Below are 25,560 nucleotides of genomic sequence, written 5' to 3' on the forward strand. Positions count from 1 at the left end.
TTCCAGTTAATCACAAAAGGGAGAAGGACGTCTTACCCTTCTAATGGTTACCGCTAACAAGATGAAGGACAAGAGGCACAACAAGAATGCTTCAAACTGTGAAATGGTTTGGAAAGGAAGTACAAAGTGCTCACAGATGTTGGCACTTCACTTTCTTTCTTTGCACTTTTCCCTTTACAATACTCTGGTTGATAGAACATTCAGAGTTTTCATTGGTGCTAATATGTTTCACAGGTTTCCAATACTGCTTGTGACTTCATCTGTGAGAAATGGTGCCCGACCTCCCGTTTCCTTGTGTGCATCTCCTCAGGTCTGTGTACTCAGAGGACTGCATCCAACATTGTTTTTGGAATGTACTCATTTTAACCCATCTCCTAAGATTGTTAATAGACTGCTCCTTGGTGTGCACCAGCATTTATGAATCAGCTGCTGGCAGTACAGCATAAATGTCATCTGTCACATACAGTAATCATGAAAGTGTATGATTTCAATTTTTCATATTTAGTGGGGATTTTGCTTTCTACTGTTGCATGTACAGTCTTCCTATAAATTTACTTTACAAGTAATTGAAATCAATAAAATCCTCTTCATGTACTATGCAGCTGTGTCATCTATGCTTTATGGTAAAAACTGCCCCCACAGTATTTGGTTAATATTGTAAAAAGAAAGTTTGAAAACAGGGGATTACATGAACATACTGGGAAATGGGATTTTTTCTGAGCTTCACATTTCATCTCCAACTACACAACAGTTATAACTTCTAATGCACAGAACAGCCATCAGGTACTCCCAAATAGCTCACAAGTTCAAATTTTACTATAAACACATCAGCCACCTGTGCAAGCAAAATCTCTCCTTTTTGTTTCTTACTGCATTAATCATCATCGTTTTAGTAAACTACTGCAGTTTACCAAGAAAAACCTGAAACCAAGATTGTATTTTTTTTTTTTTCAAATGAATGTGCCTGCTTTTATGTACTCTTCCAGAGATGTGCCTTCTCTTTCATGGTAATAAATCTTTTTACTTTTAAAAACTTGTCTTGCTATGTTAAAAGAGTTTAACATAGCGGGACAGCTTTCAAAAAAGCAACAGAGAAAGGAAGATTCTCCAATGCTTTTTTTTTTAAAGATATCTCACTATGTTAAACTCATTTAACATAGCGAGATAACAACAACGAAGCTCTTCCGTTCTCCATTGCTGTCCAAAAAAAAAAAAGACTTGTACTAATGGAAAAAGTCCGGGTGACCGTACCTTTTTCCATTAGTATAAAAGTCTTTGATTTGCAATGTGCACACTGACCAATCAGCATACATGTTTTGGAATAGTAATGGGGGGGTCATTGTATAATACATTTTTAACCACTATTAACACACTGATTTCATGTCATAAGTGCTATTATTTTTCCTCCAAGCTGTTACTATACATTCATTCATACTTTTGGAGTTCCATGACCAATGGTGTTTTACTAACTGAGAAGCCCATTTTCTAAATCCAAAAATGTCACCTAAAGCATAGTTGAGCTCACTAAACTGTCACACACTTCACACTCCAGAACTATTTAACAGGTTTACCTGCTTCAAGAAACTACAGTTTATTCAAATACATTAACGTATAAACATTCATATTAAGGTATAAACATTCATGAGTATTGAAAGCTGTATTTGCTTTATCATAATGTTCTTCTATTGAGAAAAATTAATTAAAGTTGCTAGATTTAAAATATGTACATTTTGCATTGCACATTATTTTTACCTGTTTTTTGGAAAATAAAAACTTGCATCTGTATTTAGTAATAAAAAGTACAGTTGTGTACCTACCATAAATGTAGATGTTCGAGTGTATTTACTGTTGCAGTTATTACTCTAGGGTTATCCTGCTGGCAGGCTACCCGCAGTCAGCCTGAATTCCAAAGTCTTGGTCCGGCGTCAGTTGCTGTCGCCTCTTCCCTGACGTCAGTGGGCCTGGGGTATAAAAGATGTAGCCGACACCATTTTCTTCAGTTTTTCTTGCCCCAGATGTCAGGTGCCCCCAAAAGGGTAGACTAAATAATGTATGCACTAAAGTAAACCTTTCCTTCATCTACAAGCAAATACACCACATAGGTTGTATAGAATAGAGAAGTACAGATAAGACCCAGCAAAAGAAAGGGGGATGGTGGGAGGGTAACCTGAACTGCAACAGTGAATACACTCGAACATCTACAATTATGGCAGGTACACAACTGTACTATGTTCATCGTGTTTCATTGTTGCAGTCGTTACTCTTGTGTTGAATCCCAAAGCTGAGGATGGGTGGCTGGGCTAAATAGGACTAAGAGAGGCTATGACACCCTGCAGAACTGCAGTAGCAAAGCCTGCTCTGGATTTAGAGTAGAGAGGTAAGTGGTAGTGCTTTGTAAAAGTGTGCATTGAACTCCAAGTTGCAGCCTCTAAGATGTCTCTGGTTGGTACTCCTCTGAGGAAGGCTGCTGAAGTGGCTGCTGCCCTGGTTGAATGTGGCCTAATGCCCTTAGGCACTGATTTGCCATGCTGTGAGTAGCAGAAATGAATGCAATGCCCTATCCATTTTGAAATAGTCTGTTTTGAGATAGCCTTTCCTTGTGATCCAGCAGCATATGCCACTAAAAGCTGCTCAGTCTTTCTGAAAGCTTTAGTTCTGTCCAAGTAGAAGTGTAGCTGTCTGTGTATGTCCAAAGAATGCAGAAGTCTCTCACCCTTGTTCTGTGGGTTTGGATAAAAGTGAATGGTTTGGTTAAGGGCCACACTGGACACCACCTTAGGCATAAATGTCGGGTTCATCCTCAGAGAAACCCTGTCTGGATGGAAAATGATAAAAGGTTCCATGGCCATGAGTGCCTGTAACTCCGAGACTCATCTTCAGAGGTTATCACTAGGAGCAGAGCAATTTTCCAGGATAAAAAATTTATATCAGCTGTTAAGGCTAGCTCAAAAGGAGGCAGTGTGAGTTTTTCCAAGACATAATTGAGGTCCCATGCAGGTAATGGTGCTATCCTTGGAGGTCTTATGTTTTTGGCCCCTCTGAGGTACTGCCTTATTAAGGGATGAGAAAAGATAGGTGGTTCCATATTGTAATGGGCTGAAATGGCAGAGGCATGAATCTTAATTGATGAAAAGGATAGGTCTTTGTCCAGCATCTCAGTTAAGTATTGTAAAATCTGAGGAATATTTGGTACAAAAGTGTCAATTCCTTGTGCCTGGTTCCAAGCACAGAATCGCTTCCATTTTTCTGCATAAGATTTTCTGGTACTGGGCCTCCTGGCCTCCAAAATAACATCCATGACAGCTTTGGAGAGAGGAGTGTTGTGAATGGCTACATTATCCACAATGCTGCCAAATTTAAGGTCCTGAGTTGGCTGTGCAGGATCTGATTGTTTTGTTGGGTCGGTAAATGAGAAATTTGAGGCAATGTCCAGGCTGGACCTTGAGACAAGTTCTTTAGGATTGGGTACCAGTGCTGGTGTAGCCAGTCTGGGGCAATCAGTATCATTTTTGGCTTCTCTTGTCTGACCTTTAGGAGTACCTGGGAAGGAGAGGTAGTAGAGGAAAGGCATATACTGTTAGGTTTTTCCAGCTGAAGGATAAGGCATCCACTTTCCATGCTTTCTTGTGATAAGTCCTTGTGCAGAATCTCAGTTGTTGGCAAATAGATCTATATCTGGGCATCCCCATTTCCTTCTTATCATGCTGAAGACTTGTGGATCCAGTTTCCACTCGTGGGGATCCATGAGGTTTCTGCTTAGTTCATCTGCCAGAGTATTTATTTTGCCCGGCAGGAATTGTGCTTGCAGGTGAAATTGATAAGTCAATGCTGTGTTCCACAAAGTCATGGCTTGTCTGCAGAGGGGGTAGGAATGTGTGCCTCCCTGTTTGTTTATGTACCATATGACTGTAGTATTGTCCATCTTTATCAGTAGTTGTCCTGGATGAAGTAGATCCTTGAAAGCTGGCATTCTGAACAGCTAGTACCTCTTTTTGATTGATATGAAGATGCATCTGGCTTGTGGGCCATGTGGGCCCCCCAGGCATAATCTGATGCATCCGTTGTTAGTGTCTGCCCGGCTGTGGGTAAAGTGAATGGCTGTCCCTTGTTGTGGTGACAGGCCTGTGCCCACTATCGAAACTCCTGTTGCAGGCAGGGAATATGGGTAATTAATGTCTCCAGGCTGTGGCAATGTTGAGACCAAACACTTTTTAAGATACCATTGTAGTTTCCTCATATGCAGTCTGGCATATGGAATTAGCAGAATTCAGGATGCCATGAAGCCCAAAGCCTGCAGAATTTTTCTTGCAGATAACTTGGTCTTTGTTGCCAACATTTTGAAGTAAGAAGTCAGTTGCCTTTGTTTGTCTGGTGTGAGATAAGCCATCTGGGCAGTTGTATTTAAGCTTGCACCCAGGAATATTATCTCTTGAGAGGGTACTAGTTTTGATTTCTTTCCGTTTACTGTGTACCCTAGGCAAATTAGTAATCTTTTCACAAACGCCAGATGCTTTAGTAGAATGTCCTTGTTCTCTGCTTGAATAAGGCAGTCGTCCAAGTAAGGATATATCTGAATTCCTCTTTGTCTGCAAAATGCAATTACTGGTGCCAGGCATTTTGTGAAGACCCTAGGTGCAGTAGATAAGCCAAAGGGCAGTGCAGAGAATTGGTAGTGCATTGAGCCAGCTATGAATCTGAGGCATCTTCTGCAAGATTGTCTGATTGGGACATGCAGGTATGCCTCTTTTAGGTCCAAAGTTACAAGCCAAGCCTTCTTGCCCAGAATGGGCAGTAGCTGCTGCAGAGTCAAAATTTTGAATTTTGGAATATCCAGGAATGTGTTTAGAATAGACAGGTCCAGTATTGGTCTCCATGCTTTGTCCTTTCTGGGTACCAAGAAAAGTCTTGAGTAAAATCCTTGTCCCTGCTCTTACTGTGGTACTCGCTGAATGGCCCTAATGTCCATGAGGGATGAAACTTGCTTTTGTGCCTCTGCCCATTGATTGTGTGGCAGGTCTGGCATACCTTTTGCCCTTGGCAGGGTGTGAAAGTGGAACCTGTAGCCCTGAGACACTATGTTTAAGACCCATTTGTCCTGGGTGACCATGTGCCAATTTTGTGCAAAAAGTGCTAGTTTTCCCCCTAAGGGGCTGGCTGCCAAAAGATAAGTGCTTGGTTCTGGCAGAGGAAAGTCATTGGGACTGTTTCCTGTATGGCTGTGATTTGTCTTCTCCGATTTTGGAGTTAGAAGCACCCCATTGTTTAGGTCTGTATGAGCCTTGGGGCTGGGATCTGCCTCTGAGGTGTCTGTATCTGCCTCTTTGTGGCCTGTCTGACACTGGAAAGGATCAATTCTTTGTAGGCCAGTTCCTGCTAAATCTGGGTGGCTGCACCTGTAAGAAATCCTTAACTGTCTGCATAGATTTCGCTTTGTCCTCCATTTTCTTCAACACCTCTTCTGCTTTAACACCAAACAAAGTATCATGCTGTATTGGAGCATCTAATAAATTTTGCTTTAACATGATCAGGCAGATTCTGTTCCTTTAACCAAGCATGTCGCCTAATGACAGAACCCGTAACAGCGGACCTGCAAGAGGCCTCCAGAGAATCAAAACCACATTGCAAAGTATGCTTTCCCACTTGTTCAGTTGCATGCAATAAATCCTGCATTTCCTTGTTTTCTGCACATTCAGAATTTAACATTTTCTGTTTAAGCAGTGACAAGAAGTATTGCTGATATTTAAGGCATATGAAATTGACAATTTAAAGCCCTCACAGCCAAGGTAGCAGAAGTGTAAACCTTTTTCCCCCATCTGTCCAGTTCCCTTGAATCCCTATCAGAGGGGACAGGGTTTCTGCAGTGGAAGCCTTGACGCCTTTGGGTCCCTGAGAAATAGTTTCTGGGTCAGCAGCAGGGTTTTTATAAAGACATTTATGCGAATCTGGAACCCTGTAGTATCTGTCTGGCTTAACAGGTGCAGGGGGTAAAGAGTCAGGGGACAGGCCGGACTCTGAAAATACATCATCTACAATGTCTAAAACAGGAGGGATAGCAAGAGGCCTGTGCTGAGGTAGTAAAAGAAAATCTCTAAGCCTCTTCTTAGATTCTGAGTAGTCTTGGCTCTCCCAGTGGAAGTGCTCCCTCATGGTATGCAGGGTTTCCCCAAAAGAATAATCCTCAGGGGGGGAAGCTGAAGGGATAGATTCTTCAGCATCGGAATCCTCATAGGGAGGGAGAGAGTATTCTTGGTCAGAAGAGGAGTCAGAGGAAATGGAAACCTGATCTGAAGATTCATATTCTGTCTCTTGCCTAGGCCTCTTCTCAGGAGGGGGATGGGAACCCCTGATCAAAGTAATTAGGTCTTCGGCCATTTTGAGCAACTGTTTTTTAGGCATGGTGGCCTGTCCATGGGCTTGCTGCACTTGTTTCTTTGTCTTTAGTGGTGCTTTAGTCTTTGCCTTTGAAGCTGTAGTTGGTTTTATATACAACTGTGTAGGTCTGAAAACACCCTCAGAAGCCGATGCCTGCTCAGCGGCTCCAGACCCATCTGAGGGAATATTTTCCAAGTGTCCAATACCTTCAGTTTCCAGAGGCCTAGTCTGCTCCACGTGGGAGTCGGAAGTGGCCTGCGGCTCTGAGCTAGCAGGCGTCAGGGGCTGAGAAAGCGCCTCACTGAGAACCGGCAAACTGGCGACTGGCTTAGAAGAAGCCTTGTAGTCGGTTTTGGACCTCGGATGCCTGTCCTTTTCTTTTTCCTTGCGTAACTTGTGAATTGTGGTAGTTGGATGGCTATCTGACACCGTGTAATTAAATCTTCGGCCAAAGTAATGAAATGCAAAATCGTACCGACGCTTAATAGTGCATTAGTTAAACCTAGCACAAAATCTGCAATTAGCTACTTCATGATCAGGGCCTAGGCAAGGAATACAATAAGAATGGAAGTCCTTATGAGGTATTTGCTTCCCACAAGAAATACAATTATTAACTTTTTCTGACATCGGTCTGGAGCAAGAAAAAAGTTTCCCCAATGGGGTACTTAGCTTTAAATAAAGACTTCAGATCTGAAATTCGAACACGAAAATCTCAGGAGTCAGCCAACCGGTACTTGCGAACTGCTTCTGCTTCTGGCACCACGCGGCAAGAAAGACTGAAGAAAATGGCATCGGCTGCATCTTTTATACCCCTGCCACACTGATGTCAGGGAAGAGGTGACAGCAACCGACGCCAGACCAAGACTTTGGAATTCAGGCCGACTGCGGGTAGCCTGCCAGCAGGATAACCCTAGAGTAATGACTGCAACAGTGAAACACGATGAACATCTTTTGCTTACTAAAATACTAAAGCTAGGGTCAAAAAGCTTCTGTAATATCTTCAATATGTGTATTTCTTCACATTGTATATATTAAGATTCCCTAATGTCATCTTCTTTGCTGTTAATACAGATGGCAGTGTTTTCCATGGTTCCCTGAACCAATCCTCTCTGAATTATTTAAAAGAAGTGTCCAGAACAATACACAGTGTAAGAACTCAGTCAGCAAATTCAAAGGGTGAGTAAAAATTAAAAAAATTGTAACATTTAAATTTCTTAACTGGGTTAACTATAGTGAACCTGTGTTAACAGGAATAAGTTAGAAAAACAATGACACAAAGAAAGTGCATGCAAGGTTACATGTAATGCAAAACTTAAAATTATGTCTCACTTGAGTAGTCGCATGCCTGCTGTAGCGCCAAGATAAATGGGGGTTTCTGGATGCCGATTTTCAGGGATGTCTCTCTTTGCCTGATTCAGGCATGCAAGAAGACTTTGTCCTGCACCTTCTGGACGGTTTGAATAGCTGGAGATTCCACCACCTATAAACAAAAATGATAAGTTATGGCTTAATTTGCAACAGGCCTTTAGAAACTACGCTGGCTATTTTGCATGTTCTTGTAGTAGATTTCCAAAACAAATCATTAATTGATTACATGCTACAATATAGCCTAAAGCAAAATGGTACCCAATACTGTATCAGCCAAACTGGATATTTTTGCTGATATTTCTACAGCTATTGTGGATTATGTGATAAAACCAATGTAGCTTTTCATAAGATGTGATAAAACTGGATCACCAGTGGATACTGTTTCTAAAAATTGTAGGTATGTATTGCACTTTTACATTTGTGACATCATCTCAAGCACGAAAGGTATATCAAGTGTAGGTAAACACAATGATGTACATAGTATGACTACAAGAAACCAGCTAGATAGATAGGAAATCAGGAATGGCAGCCTTTGTGCATCTTACTAGAAGTTACAGATATTGTAGTAAAGATATCCAAGTAAGAGAGATAATTATCGTAACTTTCTGACCAGATGAGTTAACAGATATGCACTAATTACTGAGTTGTTGTTGTCTTTCAGCTTTTCCCGGTTAGGGGTCGCCACAGCGGAACTCCGGTCCACTAATGATTGGCAGTAGACTTTCACAGTGCCGAGTTGCCAGCTCGACGCCCAACCTTCAACAAAGGCACGCCCATTCACACATGTCTTTCGGAGCACTACTCGACCCACGGGGAGGACATGCAGACTTACTAATTACTGAGTAAGGAACACAAATATTTGACTGTCTCATAAAGCAGCTGAGAAATATTAAACGGACAAATTAATAGAATAATCTCTTACTGACCCTTTAACAGAAGGGACTTGCTTATACAATAACCCATCAGAATACTGACAGTACCTCTGTTACTTGCACCAGCATTCTACTGCCTCCCTAAGGTATATAAATCTACAGGACATCCTCCATAATGTCCTTCGCGGTCAGACAAGGGTACTCAGATAAAAATTTTCTAGGAGCTATTGCACAAATTTGCAACCTATAGAACTCTGGTGAATATCTTACGTTAGACATACATGGCATCTGTCAGACAAAATTTTCTGTGCTACAACTTAAATTTGGACTCTAACTCTTTTACTTTGACATAGGTTGGAATGGAGTTGCACAGATGCCTTCTAAACAGTCTGAAATTAAATAGTCACTGCAACTCTTTCTCAAACGCAACTATTTCATGTTTAGAAAAAAATATTTCATCCTTAATAGTGCATTATATTTGCAAACAAATGGGGGCTGCAATGACCAGATTTTCCTTCTTCACATTACAATATCCTTAAGTAAAGTTTTGAAAACACACACATCAAGCTAGAGATTATTCTAAGAGATGCAGTTTTTTTTTACTTCCATTACATAGATCACCCAATTCCTTATCAGCAAAGGAAACACTTAAGTACTTTACCTATTTGTAGAGCAGCTCAGTAGGAATCCAGCAAGCATCCTGTACATCTTTCAAACATATATAAAACTTATTAAGTTACTTTGATGGAGTGTATGGGGGACAAGTAAGTAGCAAAATACAAACTGGGATTAGTTATAAATATGTACAAGACACTTATGCTATAAGCAAGCAGTTCTATCCGCTGTTGCTCAAGGCAGGCACATGACTGATTGCCATAATTCTTAATATCTTAGATCTGGACAAAGCCAAAAGTAATTGGGGGGGCAGGAACAGATGTTACATAGTACACTTATAAACTTAGAAAGTTGCGAGAATGAGAGGTTTGGCATTAATGTGTATTTTCTGAAAGATAACATAATCAGAAAATCAAACATCTGTCATAAGTTGGTGACTTCAAGCATCAATGATTTGCCAGAAAACTGCAAACTAAACAAGGAACAGACCAAAAATGTGAAGCAAAAATCTGGGCATTCAGCAATACGTTGGACAGCTGGGAAGATTGTTCAATGGTTTATTACAGGGTACCACTCAGCTAGAAGATGCACCTGGTCCAAGTAGTACCTTCTGCAATACTAAGTGCAGTCTCCGAAAGGAGCAAACAATCTGGAATATTGTGTAGTCTTGGTCTTAAGCTGAACACTACCCAGCTAGCTGATCTACCAGTTGCAAGTAGTGGTTTTGTGGCTAGATCTGGAATACTGGAATACCATCCTTCACAAAAATGAGGAATCTAGATTGCACAGCAGTCCTTGTTCTTGGGAACTGGTGATTTCTTTCCCATCTTTCTGGAGATGACTAAAGCCTTTTGGTTTTGTTTTGTTTTTTTCTATACACTGAAGACTGTTTCATCCAGTTCAGCAGGATAAAATACCTGTCAGTACTGCACATGCACAGACCGACTCCTGTTACTGTGAGAAATGTAGTTCTGTGGTCACCTCTCTCTTTGATCTGATTTACAGCTAAAGACAGTATCTTCTCCACTATTGTCCTGACTACTGTTGCCCTGTATTTCAAATGTAGTGAAAGGTTTCTAGAGTATTCTAATGGTTTTGACCCAAACATACTTGTGCCCTACATATATCCCTACTGATAGCCAAAGCAAGCGTATACACCTTTGGTACTTTAAGTGTTCTTCTTATTTTTCCATTTGTTTGCAACTGTATTCACTTCATAAGACACAAGTTTATGTTACCTTTGATTATTTCAGCCTGAGAAATTAGTGGAATAACAGCTTGTATGGAAATCTCCACAAATTATGCACTGTTCAGCTGAACTTGCACTTGACCTACAAGAATGGCAATTTCTAATCACTGGAAAATCACTGTGAACATTTTTGACCAGTTATTCTCTCTCTTCCATTCTCAGAAAAAATACCCAACTGGTTTATTAGTACATCAACCAGGAAGAAGTGATCTCTGCAGCTAGTACTCTCCCCAGCAACAGAAGGATTTGGCTTTCTGAATAGTCTTTTCTTAAGGGCTGGCAAATTCTCTTGCCTTTCTATAGATAACTAAATTAATTTAGTTGTTTGTCTTTTCAGCTTTTCCCGGTTAGGGGTCATCACAGTGGAACTCCGGTCCGCTAATGATTGGCAGTAGGTTTTTATGGTGCAGAGGTGACAGCCCGACGCCCAACCTTCAGTGAAGGCACACCCATTCATGCATGTCTTTCAGAGGCCACTCGACCACGGGGAGAACATGCAGACTCCACACAGAAGGCGCTCCAGCTGAGAATTGAATGGGAGAACCTCTTGCTTTGAGGCAACAATGCTACCGCTGTACCACCGTGGCTTGCTAAATTCATTTAGTGTTCTGTGTTATTCTACCAATTGCTTCATACAGTTCAACTGAGCTCTTTTGAATTACTCACCTGTTAAGCTGTATCATTCTATGTGTTGTTGCTCACCCGTGGTTTGAAACACAACTTTACAACATGCTCAAGATCAAACATCTGTTCAGATGCTTTCATGTTGTCATAGTTTCTTTAGTGATGGGGTGGTCTTTAAGGTCATCTATATTGGCTCCATAATTTCCTCTTGGATACGGATTAAATATCTATCAGTAGCCTCACTCTTCTCCTTAAGAGCCAAAACATGCTGACTCATTAGTGCTGGTCTCCAAAGTTTCTAGCATTTTCTTTATGTTTCGGCAGGTTATCACAGTGTAACAGTTCACTTGCAAAACAGCACATTTCCCCCCTTGGATGGTACAGTTTATCCAGGAAGATTTTTGCACTTGCAGACTGGCAGTGCTGGAATTACAAACAGTGAAATCTGGTATATTTTGACCAGAATGTATCTCAAAAGCTATCCATGTTGCAAGTAATGCTCAGCCAAGACAATAAACAGCATTTCAGCCAAGTTAAAGCATAAAGGAAGTTAAAGCTACTGTCAAAACAAAACAAAAAAAAAGTACAGTTGTGTACACTTACCATAAAATGTAGATATTCGAGTGTATTCACTGTTGCAGTGATTACATTTGGGTAATCTGCTGGCAGGTTGTCCTCAGTCGGCCTGAATAACAAAGTCTTGGGTCCTTCATCAGTTGCTGTCTCCTCTTCCGTGACATCAGTGGCTTATCCACTTAGCAATAGTCTGCTTTGATATAGCCTTCCCCTCTGATCCTGCAGCAAATGCTACCAGTAGTTGCTCAGACTTTTGTAGAGATTTGGTCCTGTTCAAGTAGAATCTTAGTTGTCTGTGTACATCCAATGAATGCAGAATCTGCTCCCCCTTGTTCTGTGGATTTGGGTAAAACATTGGCAGGTGAATTATCTGGTTAAAAGCCACACTGGATACCACCTTAGGCATAAAAGAAGGATTGGTCCTGAGGGACACCCTGTCCGGGTAAAATGTAATAAAAGGCTCCACAGCCATGAGAGCCTGTAGTTATGAAACCCTTCTTGCTGAAGTGACTGCCAAGAGAAAATCTGTTTTCCAAGATAGAAATTTTATATCCGCAGTAGCTGCTGGTTCAAAAGAAGGCAGGGCGAGTTTTTCCAGCACAAAATTGAGGTCCCATGCAAGAGTTGGAAATCTTCTGGGAGGCCTTAAATTTTTGGCCCCTCTAAGATACAGTTTAAGTAGAGGATGAGAAAAAAGGGGAGGTTCTGTGTTGTAATGAGCAGAGATGGCAGAGGCATGGATTTTTATTGAAGAAAAAAAGATAGGCCGTTGTCAAGCATCTCAAACAAATATTGTAAAATCTGAGAAATATTTGGCTTTGCTGTGTCTGTTTTTTGTGCTTGGTTCCAAGCACAGAATCTCTTCCATTTATCAACATAAGATTTTCTAGTACTAGGCCTTCTGGTTTCTAAAATGACATCCATCACAGATTTACTGAGAGGTGTTGTTTTAATAATTAAAAGATCAGCCATGCTGCAAGGTTCAGAGTTTGGAGCAGAGTGTGCAGAATTTGATTGTTCTGCTGAGAAAGTAGATGAGGTATTTGAGGCAAGTACCAAGGGGGGAGTTGAGACATATTCCTTAGAAGTGGGTACCAGTGTTGTTGAGGCCAGTCCAGAGCAACTAGGATCATTTTTGGTTTTTCCTGTCTGACTTTTAGTAAGACCTTGGAGAGAAGAGGCAGAGGGGAAAGGTACAGACTGATAGGTTTTTCCAACTGAAGCATAGGACGTCCACTTTCCATGCTTTTTTGTGATGAATTATTGTGCAGAATTTGTCCAGCTGATAATTTTAGGGAGAGGCAAATAGATCTATGTCTGGGCTCCCCCATTTCCATGTTAACATGCTGAAGATTTGTGGTTCCAGTTTCCATTCGTGTGGATCCATAAGATTTCTGCTTAGATCGTCTGCCAGAATATTTTGTTTTCCTGGCAGGAATTGAGCTTGAAGATGTACTTGGTAAGTCAAAGCCATGTTCCACAATGCCATGGCTAGTCTGCTAAGGGGGTAAGAATGTGTACCCCCCATGCTTGTTTATGCACCACATAACCGTGGTGTTGTCTGTCTTTATCAGTAGTTGTCCTGGATAAAGTAAGTCCTTGAAGGCTGTCAGAGCATTCTGAACAGCTAGCATCTCTTTCTGGTTGATATGCAGATGCATTTGTTTTGGGCTCCATTTCCCTGAATGCATCTCCTGGCCAGGTGGGCCCTTCAAGCATAGTCTGATGCGTCTGTAGTTAGGGTTTGGGTGGCAGGGGGTAGAGTGAATGACAGTCCCTTGTTTTGGTGACATGTCTCCGCCCACCAAAGAAACTCCTGTTGTAGGCAGGGAATGAGAGGTATTGTAGGCAGGGAATGAGAGGTATGATTGTTTCCAGACTGTGACAATGTTGGCTCCATAAACTTTTTAGGTATCATTGAAGTTTCCTCATATGCAGTCTTGTGTATGGAATTAGTAGAATGCAGGATGCCATGAACCCCAAAGCCTGCAAAATTTGTCTTGCAGATAACTGGGGTTTTTGTTGCCATTTGTTTGAAGTATATTGTCAGTTGCCTTTGTCTGGCATAAGGTAAGCCATCTGGGCAGTTGCATTCAAGCCTGCACCCAGGAATGTAATTATTTGAGAGGGTACCAGTTGGGAGTTCTTTTCGTTTATTGTGCACCCTAGACATGTTAGAAGCCTTTTTACAAACGCCAGATGTTGAAGAAGAGTGTCCTTGTCCTCTGCTTGAATGAGACAGTCATCCAGATAAGGATACATTCGTATGCCTCTTTGTCTGCAGAATGCAACTACTGGTGCCAGGCACTTTGTAAAGACCCTGGGCGCAGTAGATAAGTCAAAGGGCAGTGCAGAGAATTGGTAATGCAAAAAATCTGCCTTGAAGCAGAGGTATCTTCTGCATTATTCCCTTATTGGGATATGCAGGTATGCCTCTTAAGTCTAGAGTCACTAGCCAAGTGTTTCTGCCCAGCATAGGCAGTAGCTGTTGTAAAGTCAGAATTTTGAATTTTGGAATGTCCAGGAACGTGTTCAAAATCGATAAATCCAGTATTGGACACCAAGACTTGTCTTTTCTGGGTACCAGCAAAAGTCTTGAATAAAAACCTTGTCCTTTTTCCTCTTCTGGTACTGGTTGAATAGCCCCCATATCCATGAGGGACATAGCTTGTTTCTGAGCCTCTGCTCACTGATTTTGTGGCAGATCTGGCCATCTGTTTGGAATTGGCAAAGTATGAAAATGAAATCTGTACCCCTGAGATACTGTGTCCAATACCCACTTGTCCTGGGTAATTAACGGCCAACTTTGAGCATGAAGTGCTAGTTTTCCCCCCAAGGGGGCTACCAAAAGATAAGTGCTTGGTGATGGTAGAGGAAAGTCATTCAGACTGCTTACTGTAGGGTTGTCCTCTGTTTCCTCCAGATTTGGAGGTGGAGGCACCCCATTGCTTTGACCTGTAAAAACCCTGTGATTGATATCCGTTGCCTTTTGAGCTCCTGGATTTGCCTTGAATGGCTCCGTTGGACACAGGAAAGGACCAATTTTTAGTCGGCCAGTGCCTACTGAACCTGGGTGGCTGCACTTGCAAGAAATCTTTTACAGTTTGCATAGATTTAGCTTTGTCTTCCATTTTCTTTAAAACCTCTTCTGCCTTATTACCAAACAGAGTGTCTTGCTGCAAGGGAGCATCCAACAATTTAGCTTTAACATGATCAGGCAGATTTTACTCCTTGAGCCAGGCATGCCTTCTAATCACAGATCCAGTAACTGCGGCCCTGCAAGAGGCCTCCATAGAATCAAAACCACATTGCAAAGTATGCTTTCCAACCTGTTCTGCTAAATGCAATAATTCCTGTAACTCTATTTTCCACACAATCAGAAATCAACATAATTTTCTGTTTCAGTAGGCCCATAACATGCTGTTGATATTTAAGCATATGAAACTGGCAGTTTAAGGCTCTGATTGCCAAGGTAGCAGACGTATAAACCTTCTTTCCCCATCTATTCAGAGCCCTGGAATCTCTATCAGAGGGGGTAGGATTTTTAGCTGTAGAGGCCTTAACACCCTTGGGACTCTGTTAAATAGTCTCAGGGTCAGCAGCAGGATTTTTGAATAGAAAGTTGTGGGAGTCAGGAACCCTGTAATATCTGTCTGGCTTACTAGGAGCTGGAGGTAGGGAATCAGGAGCCATGCTTGATTCCAAAAACACATCATCAATGCCTAATACAGGAGGTATAGTCAAAGGCCTATGCTGAGAAAGAAGAAGGAAATCCCTAAGCCTCTTTTGATTCAGAGAAGTCATGGCTCTCCCAGTGAAAATGTTCCCTTAAAGTATGCAAAGTTTCTCCAAAAGAGTAATCCTCAGGAGGAGATGCAGATGGGATGGATTCATCTGCATCAGAATCCTCATAGGGTGGAATGGAAAATTCCTGATCAGAAGAGGAATCAGAAGAAATGGAAACCTGATCTGAAGATTCATAATCAGTGTCTTGCCTAGGCCTCTTAGCAGGGGGGGGGGGGGGTTGAGAACCCCTAATCAAGGTAATTAAGTCCTCACCCATTTTGATCACCTGTTTTTTAGGCATAGGGGCCTGAGCATGTGGCTCATGCATTGGTTTTTTAAATATAGAAGATGCTTTTGACCTTGTTTTTGAGGCTGGCATTGGTTTTATATAAAAATGTCAAGGCCTGAAAACACCCTCAGAAGCCGGTGCCTGAAAACACCCTCAGAAGCCGGTGCCTGAAAACACCCTCAGAAGCCGGTGCCTGCTCAGCAGCTCCAGACCCATCCAAGGGAGAGACATCCGTGGGTTCAATACTCTGAGAATTGCGTGGCATACCGGACTCTGAATGGGTCTCGGTAGAGGCCTGGGACTCAAAAGTAGTGGGTATCAGGGACTGCGAAAGTGCCTCACTGAGTACTGGCGAACCGGCGACTGGCTTAAGAGAAGTTTCGTCGTCAGTTTTGGACCTCAACGGTCTGTCTCTGTCTTTTTTCTTTGCATTTTTTGTGAACTCAGCCGGATTACTAACCGACGACATTTCAGGATAATTAAATCTTGATCCAAAATATTTAGAAGCAAAACTATACCAACACTTAATAGTGCATTGTTTAAATCTAGCACAAAACCAACTGCAAGGCACATTATGATCTGGGCCTAGGCAAGGAATACAGTATAAATGAAAATTCTTATGAGGTATTTGCTTCGCACAAGTAATGCAATTATTAACTTTCACTGACACTGGTAAGGAGCAAGAAAAAGTTTCCCCAACAAGGTACTTAGTTTTAGTTTGAAGACTTCGGTTCTGAAACTCGAATGCAAAAATTTCAGGAGTCGGCTGACCGGCACTTGCGAAATGCTTCTGCTTTGGGCACCACGCAGCAAGAAAGACTGAATAAAATGGCGTCAGCTGCATGTTTTATACCCCTGACGACCTGACGTCATGGAAGAGGAGACAGCAACCGACACAGGACCCAAGACTTTGTTATTCAGGCTGACTGAGGGCACCCTGCCAGCAGATTACCCAAATGTAATGACTGCAACAGTGAAACACGAAGAACATCAGCATATTCTAGCTCATACAGTTCCGTTTCTTACTGTTTCACTTTTATGTTGGGCAGTACAGTTTTAAAGTATTTTACTGAAATGCCACAGTTACTTATAGTCCTTTAGTGCTGCAGCTCTGGTCAGACTGCTCTCACATCCAGCATTAGTTTTTGGTACACCACCCTCCCAACTAGACTCCCAATGCTCTAGATGTCAATCAAAGATTACTTGTACCCTGCAGCTTCTTCTGGCTTTGGTTATTCAAACAGTATTAATTCTTGGTCTTCTAAAATCTCTGAGAGAGACCAACATCTATACCATTGTTTTGGGCCACAGAACTTCATCAGACGATTCAGATGAAATTCTCCTACTAATCACTTTACTGCACATTAAAACAAAATTCCTAGCATTTTAGTTACTATGTCACACTAAAAAAAGTCTTTTGGCTTTTCCCAGTTAGGGATTGCCACTGTGGAACTTTGGTCTGCTAATGATTGGCAGTAGATTTTTATGGTGCCGAGTTGCCAGCCTGGCACCCAACCTTCAAAGAAGGCACACCCACACATGCACACACCTACCTGCATGTCTTTAGACATCACTCGACCATGGGGAGGACATGCAGACTCCACACAGAAGGCGCTCCAGCAGAGAATTGAGTGGGAGAACCTCTTGCTGTGAGGCGACAATGCTAACCACTGCACCACCGCGGCCCTTAGTTACTATGTCACACAAAGACTCTGAAATCCTACTTCTAGAGAAAAATGAACGCTTTACAATTTGAATATTTTTCCTTGGCTGATAATGTATAAAGAAACTAGCTCACAGAACTGTTAGTTTTCTTTTTCTCCTCTTTGAGGATAAAGGGACAATGCTTCATCACATATAAAATAAACAAATACTGCATACTAGACCTTTTCTGATTTGAATGCAATGCTACTTGAAGTGAGGTATACTTCATATATATTTAAACACAAAGTTTCCACCTTTGCAAGCTTAATTACAATGTAGTTTCAGGGAAAATATTCCAAACCCATTCTGGCTTCTCTGGAACTCTTATTCTGGTGACATACAGCTCAAAGTTTTGAATTCAGAATTTTGTATTTTTCCCAAGTGACTATGCAATTTTTGAGATGCTAATGGCTGAAGTGAATATATTCTAAACCAAAATGATTAGCTACTGCAATGAAGACTGCTCTGTCAGCACTCTTGTTTAAAAAGGGAAAAACAAACTCGCTGTATATGACAGTGAGATCTGAGTAGTACGACTTACAGCCATTGTGTAACAGACTATTACAAGACCATGCACAGGATAAATTGGTTATTGAACTTGCCAAGCCTAGACTGACAAGTGTAGTAGTGGTCCCTATTTGCATAATGGGGACAGAAGAGCATATTACAATTAGAGGAGTACGGCATCTCAGCTTTTTTGGGAAAGCCCACTCCAGGGTGTTGGACAGGTGACTGCATCCAGTTAGCAATGATCTGATTCAAGAAAAGCAATGCAGATCTTACCCTTCTCTGAAGTACCAAGCCTTTGTCTGTGAAGTGATGTTTCATGGTTCCGTTGAAAAAGAATTAATGTCTTACCATAATGTTCCATCTGTGTTGTTGATCTTCGTTCATTCACTACGATGGGTTATTGGTTCCATCCCCGGAACCAAGCTAGCCTTATACCAAACTCATGTCAGCCAAAAAAACTCTTGAGCCAAGATCCTACCCACAATGCTCTGCTCCCTGTTACCTCAGATCGAGTTTGGAAGTTGACAGACAAAAGTAGAGGCTGCCTCTGGCCGAACAGACCTACAAGAATGGAAGAAGCACCATATGAAAACCATCAGGAACCTCTGGAGGGGGATGAAGGGTGGGGAGTAATAAATGAACGAAGATCAATAACACAAATGATCTGATGTTATTAATCTTCATTCATTCCTCTGGAGGCCAAATCCAATTTGTAATGAAGACTAAAGGTATGGGCTTAGCCCAAGTCGCAGCTGAGAAAATGTAATTGAGGGAAGCCCTAGCATGAAAAGCTGCTGATGTTGCCATTGACCTTGCAGAATGGGCTTTCACTTTGTGAAGCAAGGTGATGTTGTTCTTGTTGTAGATGAAGGTAATGTAATTTCTCAACCATGATGCTAATGTAACTTTAGAAACAGGACGACCCTAGTCTTGGTCCAGAAAAATCCAGAAATAATTGGTCTGATTTACGGGTACATTTTGTTCTGTCCAAATAAAAATGGATTTGCCTGTGAACATCTTGGGAGTGCAGGCAATACTCTCCCTTGTTAGAATGATTAGGAAAAAATACTAGGAGGTCAATAGACTAATTGATCGACTGCTCTGACACCACTTTTGGTAAGAAGGAGGAATTAGTTCATAGTGAAACTCTATCCTTATGGAAAATAAGGTAGGGATGTTTGACACATAAGGCTTGAAGTTCTGACAGATTTCTGGCTGATGTGATCGCAACCAATAACAAAGTTTTCCAAGAGAGGTACTTTAAGTCACATGAAGATACAGGTTCAGAGGGGGGTGCTGTTAGGGCTTGCAGAACCAAAGCCAGGTCCCCAAGGTTGTACTGGTTCTCTAAAGGAAGGCTTTAGGTGAAAAACGCCCTTCAAGAAAGTCTTACAGAGTCTGTATGACATGAGTGAAGAGTCCTGGAAGCCAATGTGGAAATTAGAAATGGCAGCTAAATGAACACAAACAGTGGAGGCTGATACCCCAGATTGAAATAGATCTGATAAATAATCTAATACCACCAAAACTGGGGCTGAAAAGAGGTTCAATTGTTTGTTCAATGCCCATAAGGTAAATCTTTTCAATTTGCTAAAATAGGTTAGCTTGGTGGATGATTTATGAAATGCAATAAGAATATTGTGCACCGGGGAGGAGAGGATATCCTGCCTGGCAATCATGAGAAGTGGAGAAAAGTACAGTTTTGTACCTACCATAAATGTAGATGTCTGATAGATATGCAACTGCAGTCCTGACATATGGGTTGTCCTGCCTCAGGCAGCCCTTCGGTCGGCCGGATTCCAAAGTCTGGGTCCGGCGTCGGCTGATGTCGCCTCCTCCCCGACGTCAGAGGGCTGGGGTATAAAAACATCAGCCGACGCCATCTTCTTCAGTGTTTCTTACCCCAGATGCCAGGCGCCCTCCAAGGAAGGCTAATTTTAGTGAATGGATAAAAAATTCCAGACATGCAAAACAGTAATAAACAGATACACCATAACAGATATCCCTAGCTAATTTGAAAAGGGGGGAAGTGGACCCTAAAAAGGAGAAATACAGAGGGGTAGGAGGGAGGGAAAACCTGACTGCAGTTGCATATCTATCAGACATCTACATTTATGGTAGGTACAAAACTGTACTATGTCCTTCAAGAATGCAACTGCAGTCCTGACATATGGGTTGAATACCATAGCCAAGCTGGGGGTGGTAGGATCTAAGAAAGGGATGGTGTAGCTAAAATGCCCTGCAGGACTGCCGAAGCAAAGCCTGCTCGGGATCTGGAGTATAAAGGCAGGTTGTAGTGTTTTGTAAATGTATGCATGGAGCTCCATGTAGCAGCCTCTAAAATGTCCTTTGTAGCCTCTCCTCTTAGAAATGCTGTGGATGTGGCTATAGCTCTGGTGGAGTGTGGCCTAATATTGGCTGGCACACCTTTGCCATGGAAAGAGTAACAGAATCTGATGCAGTGTCCAATCCATTTTGAAATTGTTTGTTTGGAGATTGCCTTTCCTTGCACTCCAGCAGCATAGGCTACAAAAAGTTGATCAGACTTTCTGGTGGTCTTTGTTCTGTCCAAGTAGTAGCGTAATTGTCTGTGTATGTCCAAAGTGTGCAGTAGCTTTTCCCCCCTATTTTGAGGGTTGGGAAAGAAAACAGGCAGGTGAATTGCTTGATTTAGAGATACCCTGGATATCACTTTTGGCATGAATGAAGGATTGGTCCTTAGGGAAACTCTGTCCTGATGAAAAATGAGGAAAGGGGGTACTGCCATAAGGGCCTGTATCTCCGAGACTCTTCTTGCTGAGGTAACTGCCAACAGGAAAACCGTTTTCCAGGAGAGAAATTGCATTTCTGCAGATGCTGCTGGTTCAAAAGGAGGAAGAGTTAATTTTTCCAAGACAAAATTGAGGTCCCATGCAGGTACTGGTGGTTTTCTGGGAGGTCTGATATTCTTTGTCCCTCTTAGAAACTGTCTTAGCAAGGGATGTGAAAACACAGGTGGATCACAGTTGTATTTTGCTGAGATTGCTGAAGCGTGAATTTTTATGGAAGAATATGAGAGGCCACTATGAAACATTTCTGCCAAGTATTCTAATATCTGTGGTATGCTCATTACTGATGCATCCTGACCCTTGTTGGCATTCCAGATGATGAATCTCTTCCACTTGACTGAATAGGTCTTCCTGGTGGAAGGTCTGTGTGCTTCCAGTAAGATTCCTTGTACTTTTTCGGAAAGAGCGATATGGGTGAAAGTCATGGAACCCTCCAGGCTGTCAGCTGCAATGTTTGCAAGTTTTGATGAACAGTCCTGTAATTGTGCTGAGTTAGAAGCAGAGGCCATTGAGGCAAGGGCCACGGTTTGGTGTGAGTTATGCTCAGTAGCAAGGGATACCAATGCTGCCTTGGCCAGTCTGGAGCTATCAAAATTCCTCTTGGTTGTTCTGCTTTGATCTTCAGTAACACCTTGGTCAATAATGGTAGAGGAGGGAATGCATAAATTGTTAGGGAATTCCAGCTGAAGGAGAGAGCATCCGTTCTCCAAGCTAGAGGATGGTGCGTCCTTGAGCAGAACTTCTCCAGGTGATGATTGAGGTGAGAAGCAAAGAGATCTATGTCCGGTCTTCCCCATGCACTTGTTATTTGTGAGAAAATGTGTGGATGCAGCATCCATTCGTGCGGATCCAAGAAATTTCTGCTCAGCCTGTCTGCCAGAACATTGTCGTTGCCTGGAACAAACTGGGATTGCAAGTGGCTGTTCAGATTCAGGGACTTTTCCCAAAGAGTCATTGTTAGTCTTCAGAGGGGGTAAGAGTGAGTGCCTCCCTGCTTGTTTATATACCACATGACAGTAGCAGATGACCTTGTTGAAGGGATTTCCCGAAGGCCTCGATTGCATGTATCACTGCCAACATCTCTTTTTGATTTATGTGCAGATGCATTTCCCTGGGAGTCCATTGCCATTGAATGCATCTGCCCTCCATGTGCACCCCCCATCCATGATCTGAGGCGTCTGTTGTAATGGTTTGACTTGCTAGAGGTTTGTTGAAAGACATGCCTTTGTTTAAATGACTTGCTTGAGCCCACCACAAAAATTCCCTTTGCAGGCATGGAATGAGTGGTATTACGTCTTCTAGATTGTGGCTGTGTTGAGACCATAAACTTTTCAGGTACCATTGTAGCTTTCTCATGTGTAATCTTGCCAGAGGTACCAGAAGAATGCAAGATGCCATGAACCCCAGGGCCTGCAGGATTTTCCTTGCGGTCAGCTGGGTGAGCTTTGCTAGGCTTTTGAAGTAATCTGGTAAATGCTCTTGTTTCTCCTCTGTGAGGAAAGCCATTTGTGATTGTGTGTCCAATTTGGCTCCTAGAAAAATAATCTGTTGGGATGGCAGTAGTCTTGATTTTTGAATATTGACTGTGTATCCCAAAGCCTGTAGTAGTTGAATGACATAGTCCAAGTTTCTTATCAAGGTTTGTTTGCTGTCTGCTTGTATAAGGCAGTCGTCCAGGTAAGGGTATATTTCAATTCCCTGGAGTCTGCAATGTGCAACTACTGATGCCAGGCATTTCGTGAATACTCTGGGCGCAGTAGATAAGCCAAACGGCAATGCTGAGAATTGATAATGCTCTGTCTCTGCAAGAAATCTGAGGTATCTTCTGCAACTGTGTCTGATTGGAACATGCAGGTATGCCTCCTTGAGGTCCAGAGTAACCAGCCAAGACCCCTTGCCCAGCATGGGAAGGAGTTGCTGTAAAGTCAGCATTTTGAATTTTGGCACAATGAGAAAAGTGTTTAGAGCGGACAAGTCCAGTATAGGTCTCCATTGCTTTTCTTTTCTTGGAACAAGGAACAGTCTTGAATAGAATCCCTGGCCTTGTTCCTGAGGAGGAACCTTTTCTATTGCTTTTATTTGTAACAGCTTTGAAACTTGTATGAGTGCCTCTGCCCTTTGATTTTGTGGCAAATTTGGCATGCCTTGTCTCGTTGGTAAGGTATGGAAGTGGAACCTGTAACCTTTGTCCACTATGTCCAGAATCCATTTGTCCTTGGTTAAAATGTGCCAGTTCTTTGAGAATAAGGATAATTTTCCGCCTAGAGGTGCTTCTCTTTGAGCCTTGGTCGGTGGAGTGAAAGTCAAGTCATTGTGATTGTCCCTGTTGTGCAGCTGAACTCCCTGCGCCACTTCTCTGATTTGGTGGTTGCCATTGGCGGCCCCTGTAGGAGCCTCGGTATTGCCCTCTACCTCGAGCATGCCTGTTTTTCCCCTTTGAAACTTGTCAGTGTCTGGAAAGGACCAATTCTTTGAAGGCAAATTCCTGCTGAATCTGGGTGGCTGAACCTGGAGGAAATCCTTGACAGTCTGTACTGATTTAGCCTTTTCCTCAATAGACTTCAACACATCCTGTGCATTAGCACCAAAAAGCTTCTGTTTTTCCAGAGGTGCATCTAGGAGCTTTACTTTAACATGGTCTGGCAGTGGCTGTTCTTTCAGCCAAGCATGTCTACGTATAACGGCCCCTGTCATAGCTGCCCTACATGAAGCTTCCATTGCATCATAACCACACTGTAGAAAATGATTGCTAACCTGCTGAGTGTTATCAACCAAATCCTGCAATGCCTTTCTATCTATAGGCTCAGAAGAGGCTAATTTTTTCTGCAAATCATCCATTAAGTAATCCTGGTACTGAAACATATGAAAAAGACAGTTAAGTGACCTCATGGCAAGGGTGGAAGAGGTATAAACTTTTTTGCCCCATCTCTCCAGGGACCTAGATTCCCTGTCTGCGGGCAAAGGGTTTTTGGCTGAGGAAGTGGCCACTCCTTTGGGCCCCTGAGAAATAGTTTCTAGATCCACAGAGCGGGCCTTAAATAGAGGTTTGTGAGTTTCAGGAACCCTGTAATATCTGTCTGGCTTGACAGGAGCAGGAGGGAGAGAATCAGGGGAAGCACTGGAGTCTGAGTATACATCATCCAAGACATCCAACACTGGAGGGATAGCTAATGGTCTGTGCTGGGGTAACTTAAGGAAGGTACGTAGCCTTTTCCTGGAGTCAGAAAATTCCTGACCCTGCCACTGAAAATGTTCTCTCATAGAGTGGAGAACTTCTCCGAAAGAAATATCCTCTGGAGGAGAGGCAGAAGGAATTGATTCCTCAGCATCAGAGTCCTCGTAGGCCTGGAAGGATTCTTCCTGGGTATCTGAATGCTCTGAATCCCTAGAGGCTTCATCCGAAGAGAGGGTATCTGTCTGCTCAGTCCTAAGCCTTTTATCTGCAGGAGGCTGAGAACCTCTGTCTGGATGCGACTGAGAACCTCTGATTAGAGAGATTAGATCTGCAGCTAGGGTCATGATCTGTTTATCAGAAGAGGGGCCCTGGGACAAATCTTTAGGAGGATGGGCCTTAGCCTGGCTGGCGGCCTTAGCACATGTGAAGGCCTTGATTGACATGGAGACCGGAGGCCTAGCTGCCCCATGTGCAGGAGTAACTTTATCCACTGGAATGGTGTCAGGTAAAACCTGAGCTTCGGTTTCGGGAGGAAAATCAACAACCGGCACCGGGGAAACCTCCGGAACCAAAGTACGCGGTAAAGCGGTGTCGTCGGGCTGGAGCGGTGGAATTACTGCCTCTGAAGAGACCGATGCACTCGCGGAAGGCTTAGGCGTGGTATCGGTGGATGACGCGGGCCGAGGATGTCGGTCCCGGTCCTTGCGTTTTTTAGAAATATGTGCTGTCGGTTGTTCCGACGGCATGATATAAGCGAAATTTTCGCCAAAAAAGTCTTCGGCAAATTCTGCCGGGCGCCTGAGTGTGCGCTTATTAAAGCAAGCACAGGCAGCACAGGCCGAGACGTCGTGGTCTGGGCCCAGGCAAGGGAGGCAGTAAGAATGGAAGTCCTTATGAAGTATTTGTTTACCACAAGACAAACAATTATTAACTTTTTCAATTTTTTCTGACACCGGCTGAGGCAAGAAAAATGTTCCCCAACGGGGTACTTAGCTTTGTGATGACTTCGGTAACTGGAAACACAGGAGCTGTCCGACCGGCACTTGCGAACTGCTTTTGCTTCGGGCACCGCGCGGCAAGACAGACTGAAGAAGATGGCGTCGGCTGATGTTTTTATACCCCAGCCGCTCTGACGTCGGGGAGGAGGCAACATCAGCCGACACCGGACCCAGACTTTGGAATCCAGCCGACCAAAGGGCTGCCTGAGGCAAGACAACCCATATGTCAGGACTGCAGTTGCATTCTTGAAGGACATCCTAGCTGTCAGCTTCAGGTTTGTTAGACTGGTGTGGGTCAGACCCTGTGGATGGGAGATCAACCTCTGAGTTGGATTGAGAATCTATGATCGATCTAGCAGGCGAGGCCAAAGGAGGGTAATCAAACATGTCGAGGCCAATATAGTGCAATGAGGATTACTTTGCACTTCAGATGCCATGCTTTCTTCAAAAACTGGGAAATGAGGGGTAGAGGAGGGTAAGCATAAAGCAGACCAGAGGGCCAAGCATGAACTAGAGCATCTCTTGGTGACTGTCCCTGAGGAGGGATCAGGGCAAAGTAGTTGCTGTACTTGTAGTAGATTGGGGAGGCGAATA

The 25,560-nt window shown here is 42.8% G+C and overlaps 1 protein-coding gene across 1 annotated transcript in view; it reads right to left on the minus strand.

The window, feature by feature from the left end:
* The window catches only part of ENTPD2 (ectonucleoside triphosphate diphosphohydrolase 2), a 1,039,348-nt gene that overhangs the window by 414,344 nt on the left and 599,444 nt on the right, over window positions 1-25,560 (minus strand). The window contains exon 3 of the mRNA XM_044058390.1: window positions 7,702-7,852. Coding sequence (XP_043914325.1) covers window positions 7,702-7,852 — 151 coding nt within the window. The remainder of the gene's footprint in view (window positions 1-7,701; window positions 7,853-25,560) is intronic.

The sequence above is a fragment of the Protopterus annectens genome, chromosome 16.part0 (assembly GCF_019279795.1).
Source record: "Protopterus annectens isolate FY-2018-M chromosome 16.part0, PAN1.0, whole genome shotgun sequence".
NCBI classification, from domain to species: domain Eukaryota; kingdom Metazoa; phylum Chordata; order Ceratodontiformes; family Protopteridae; genus Protopterus; species Protopterus annectens.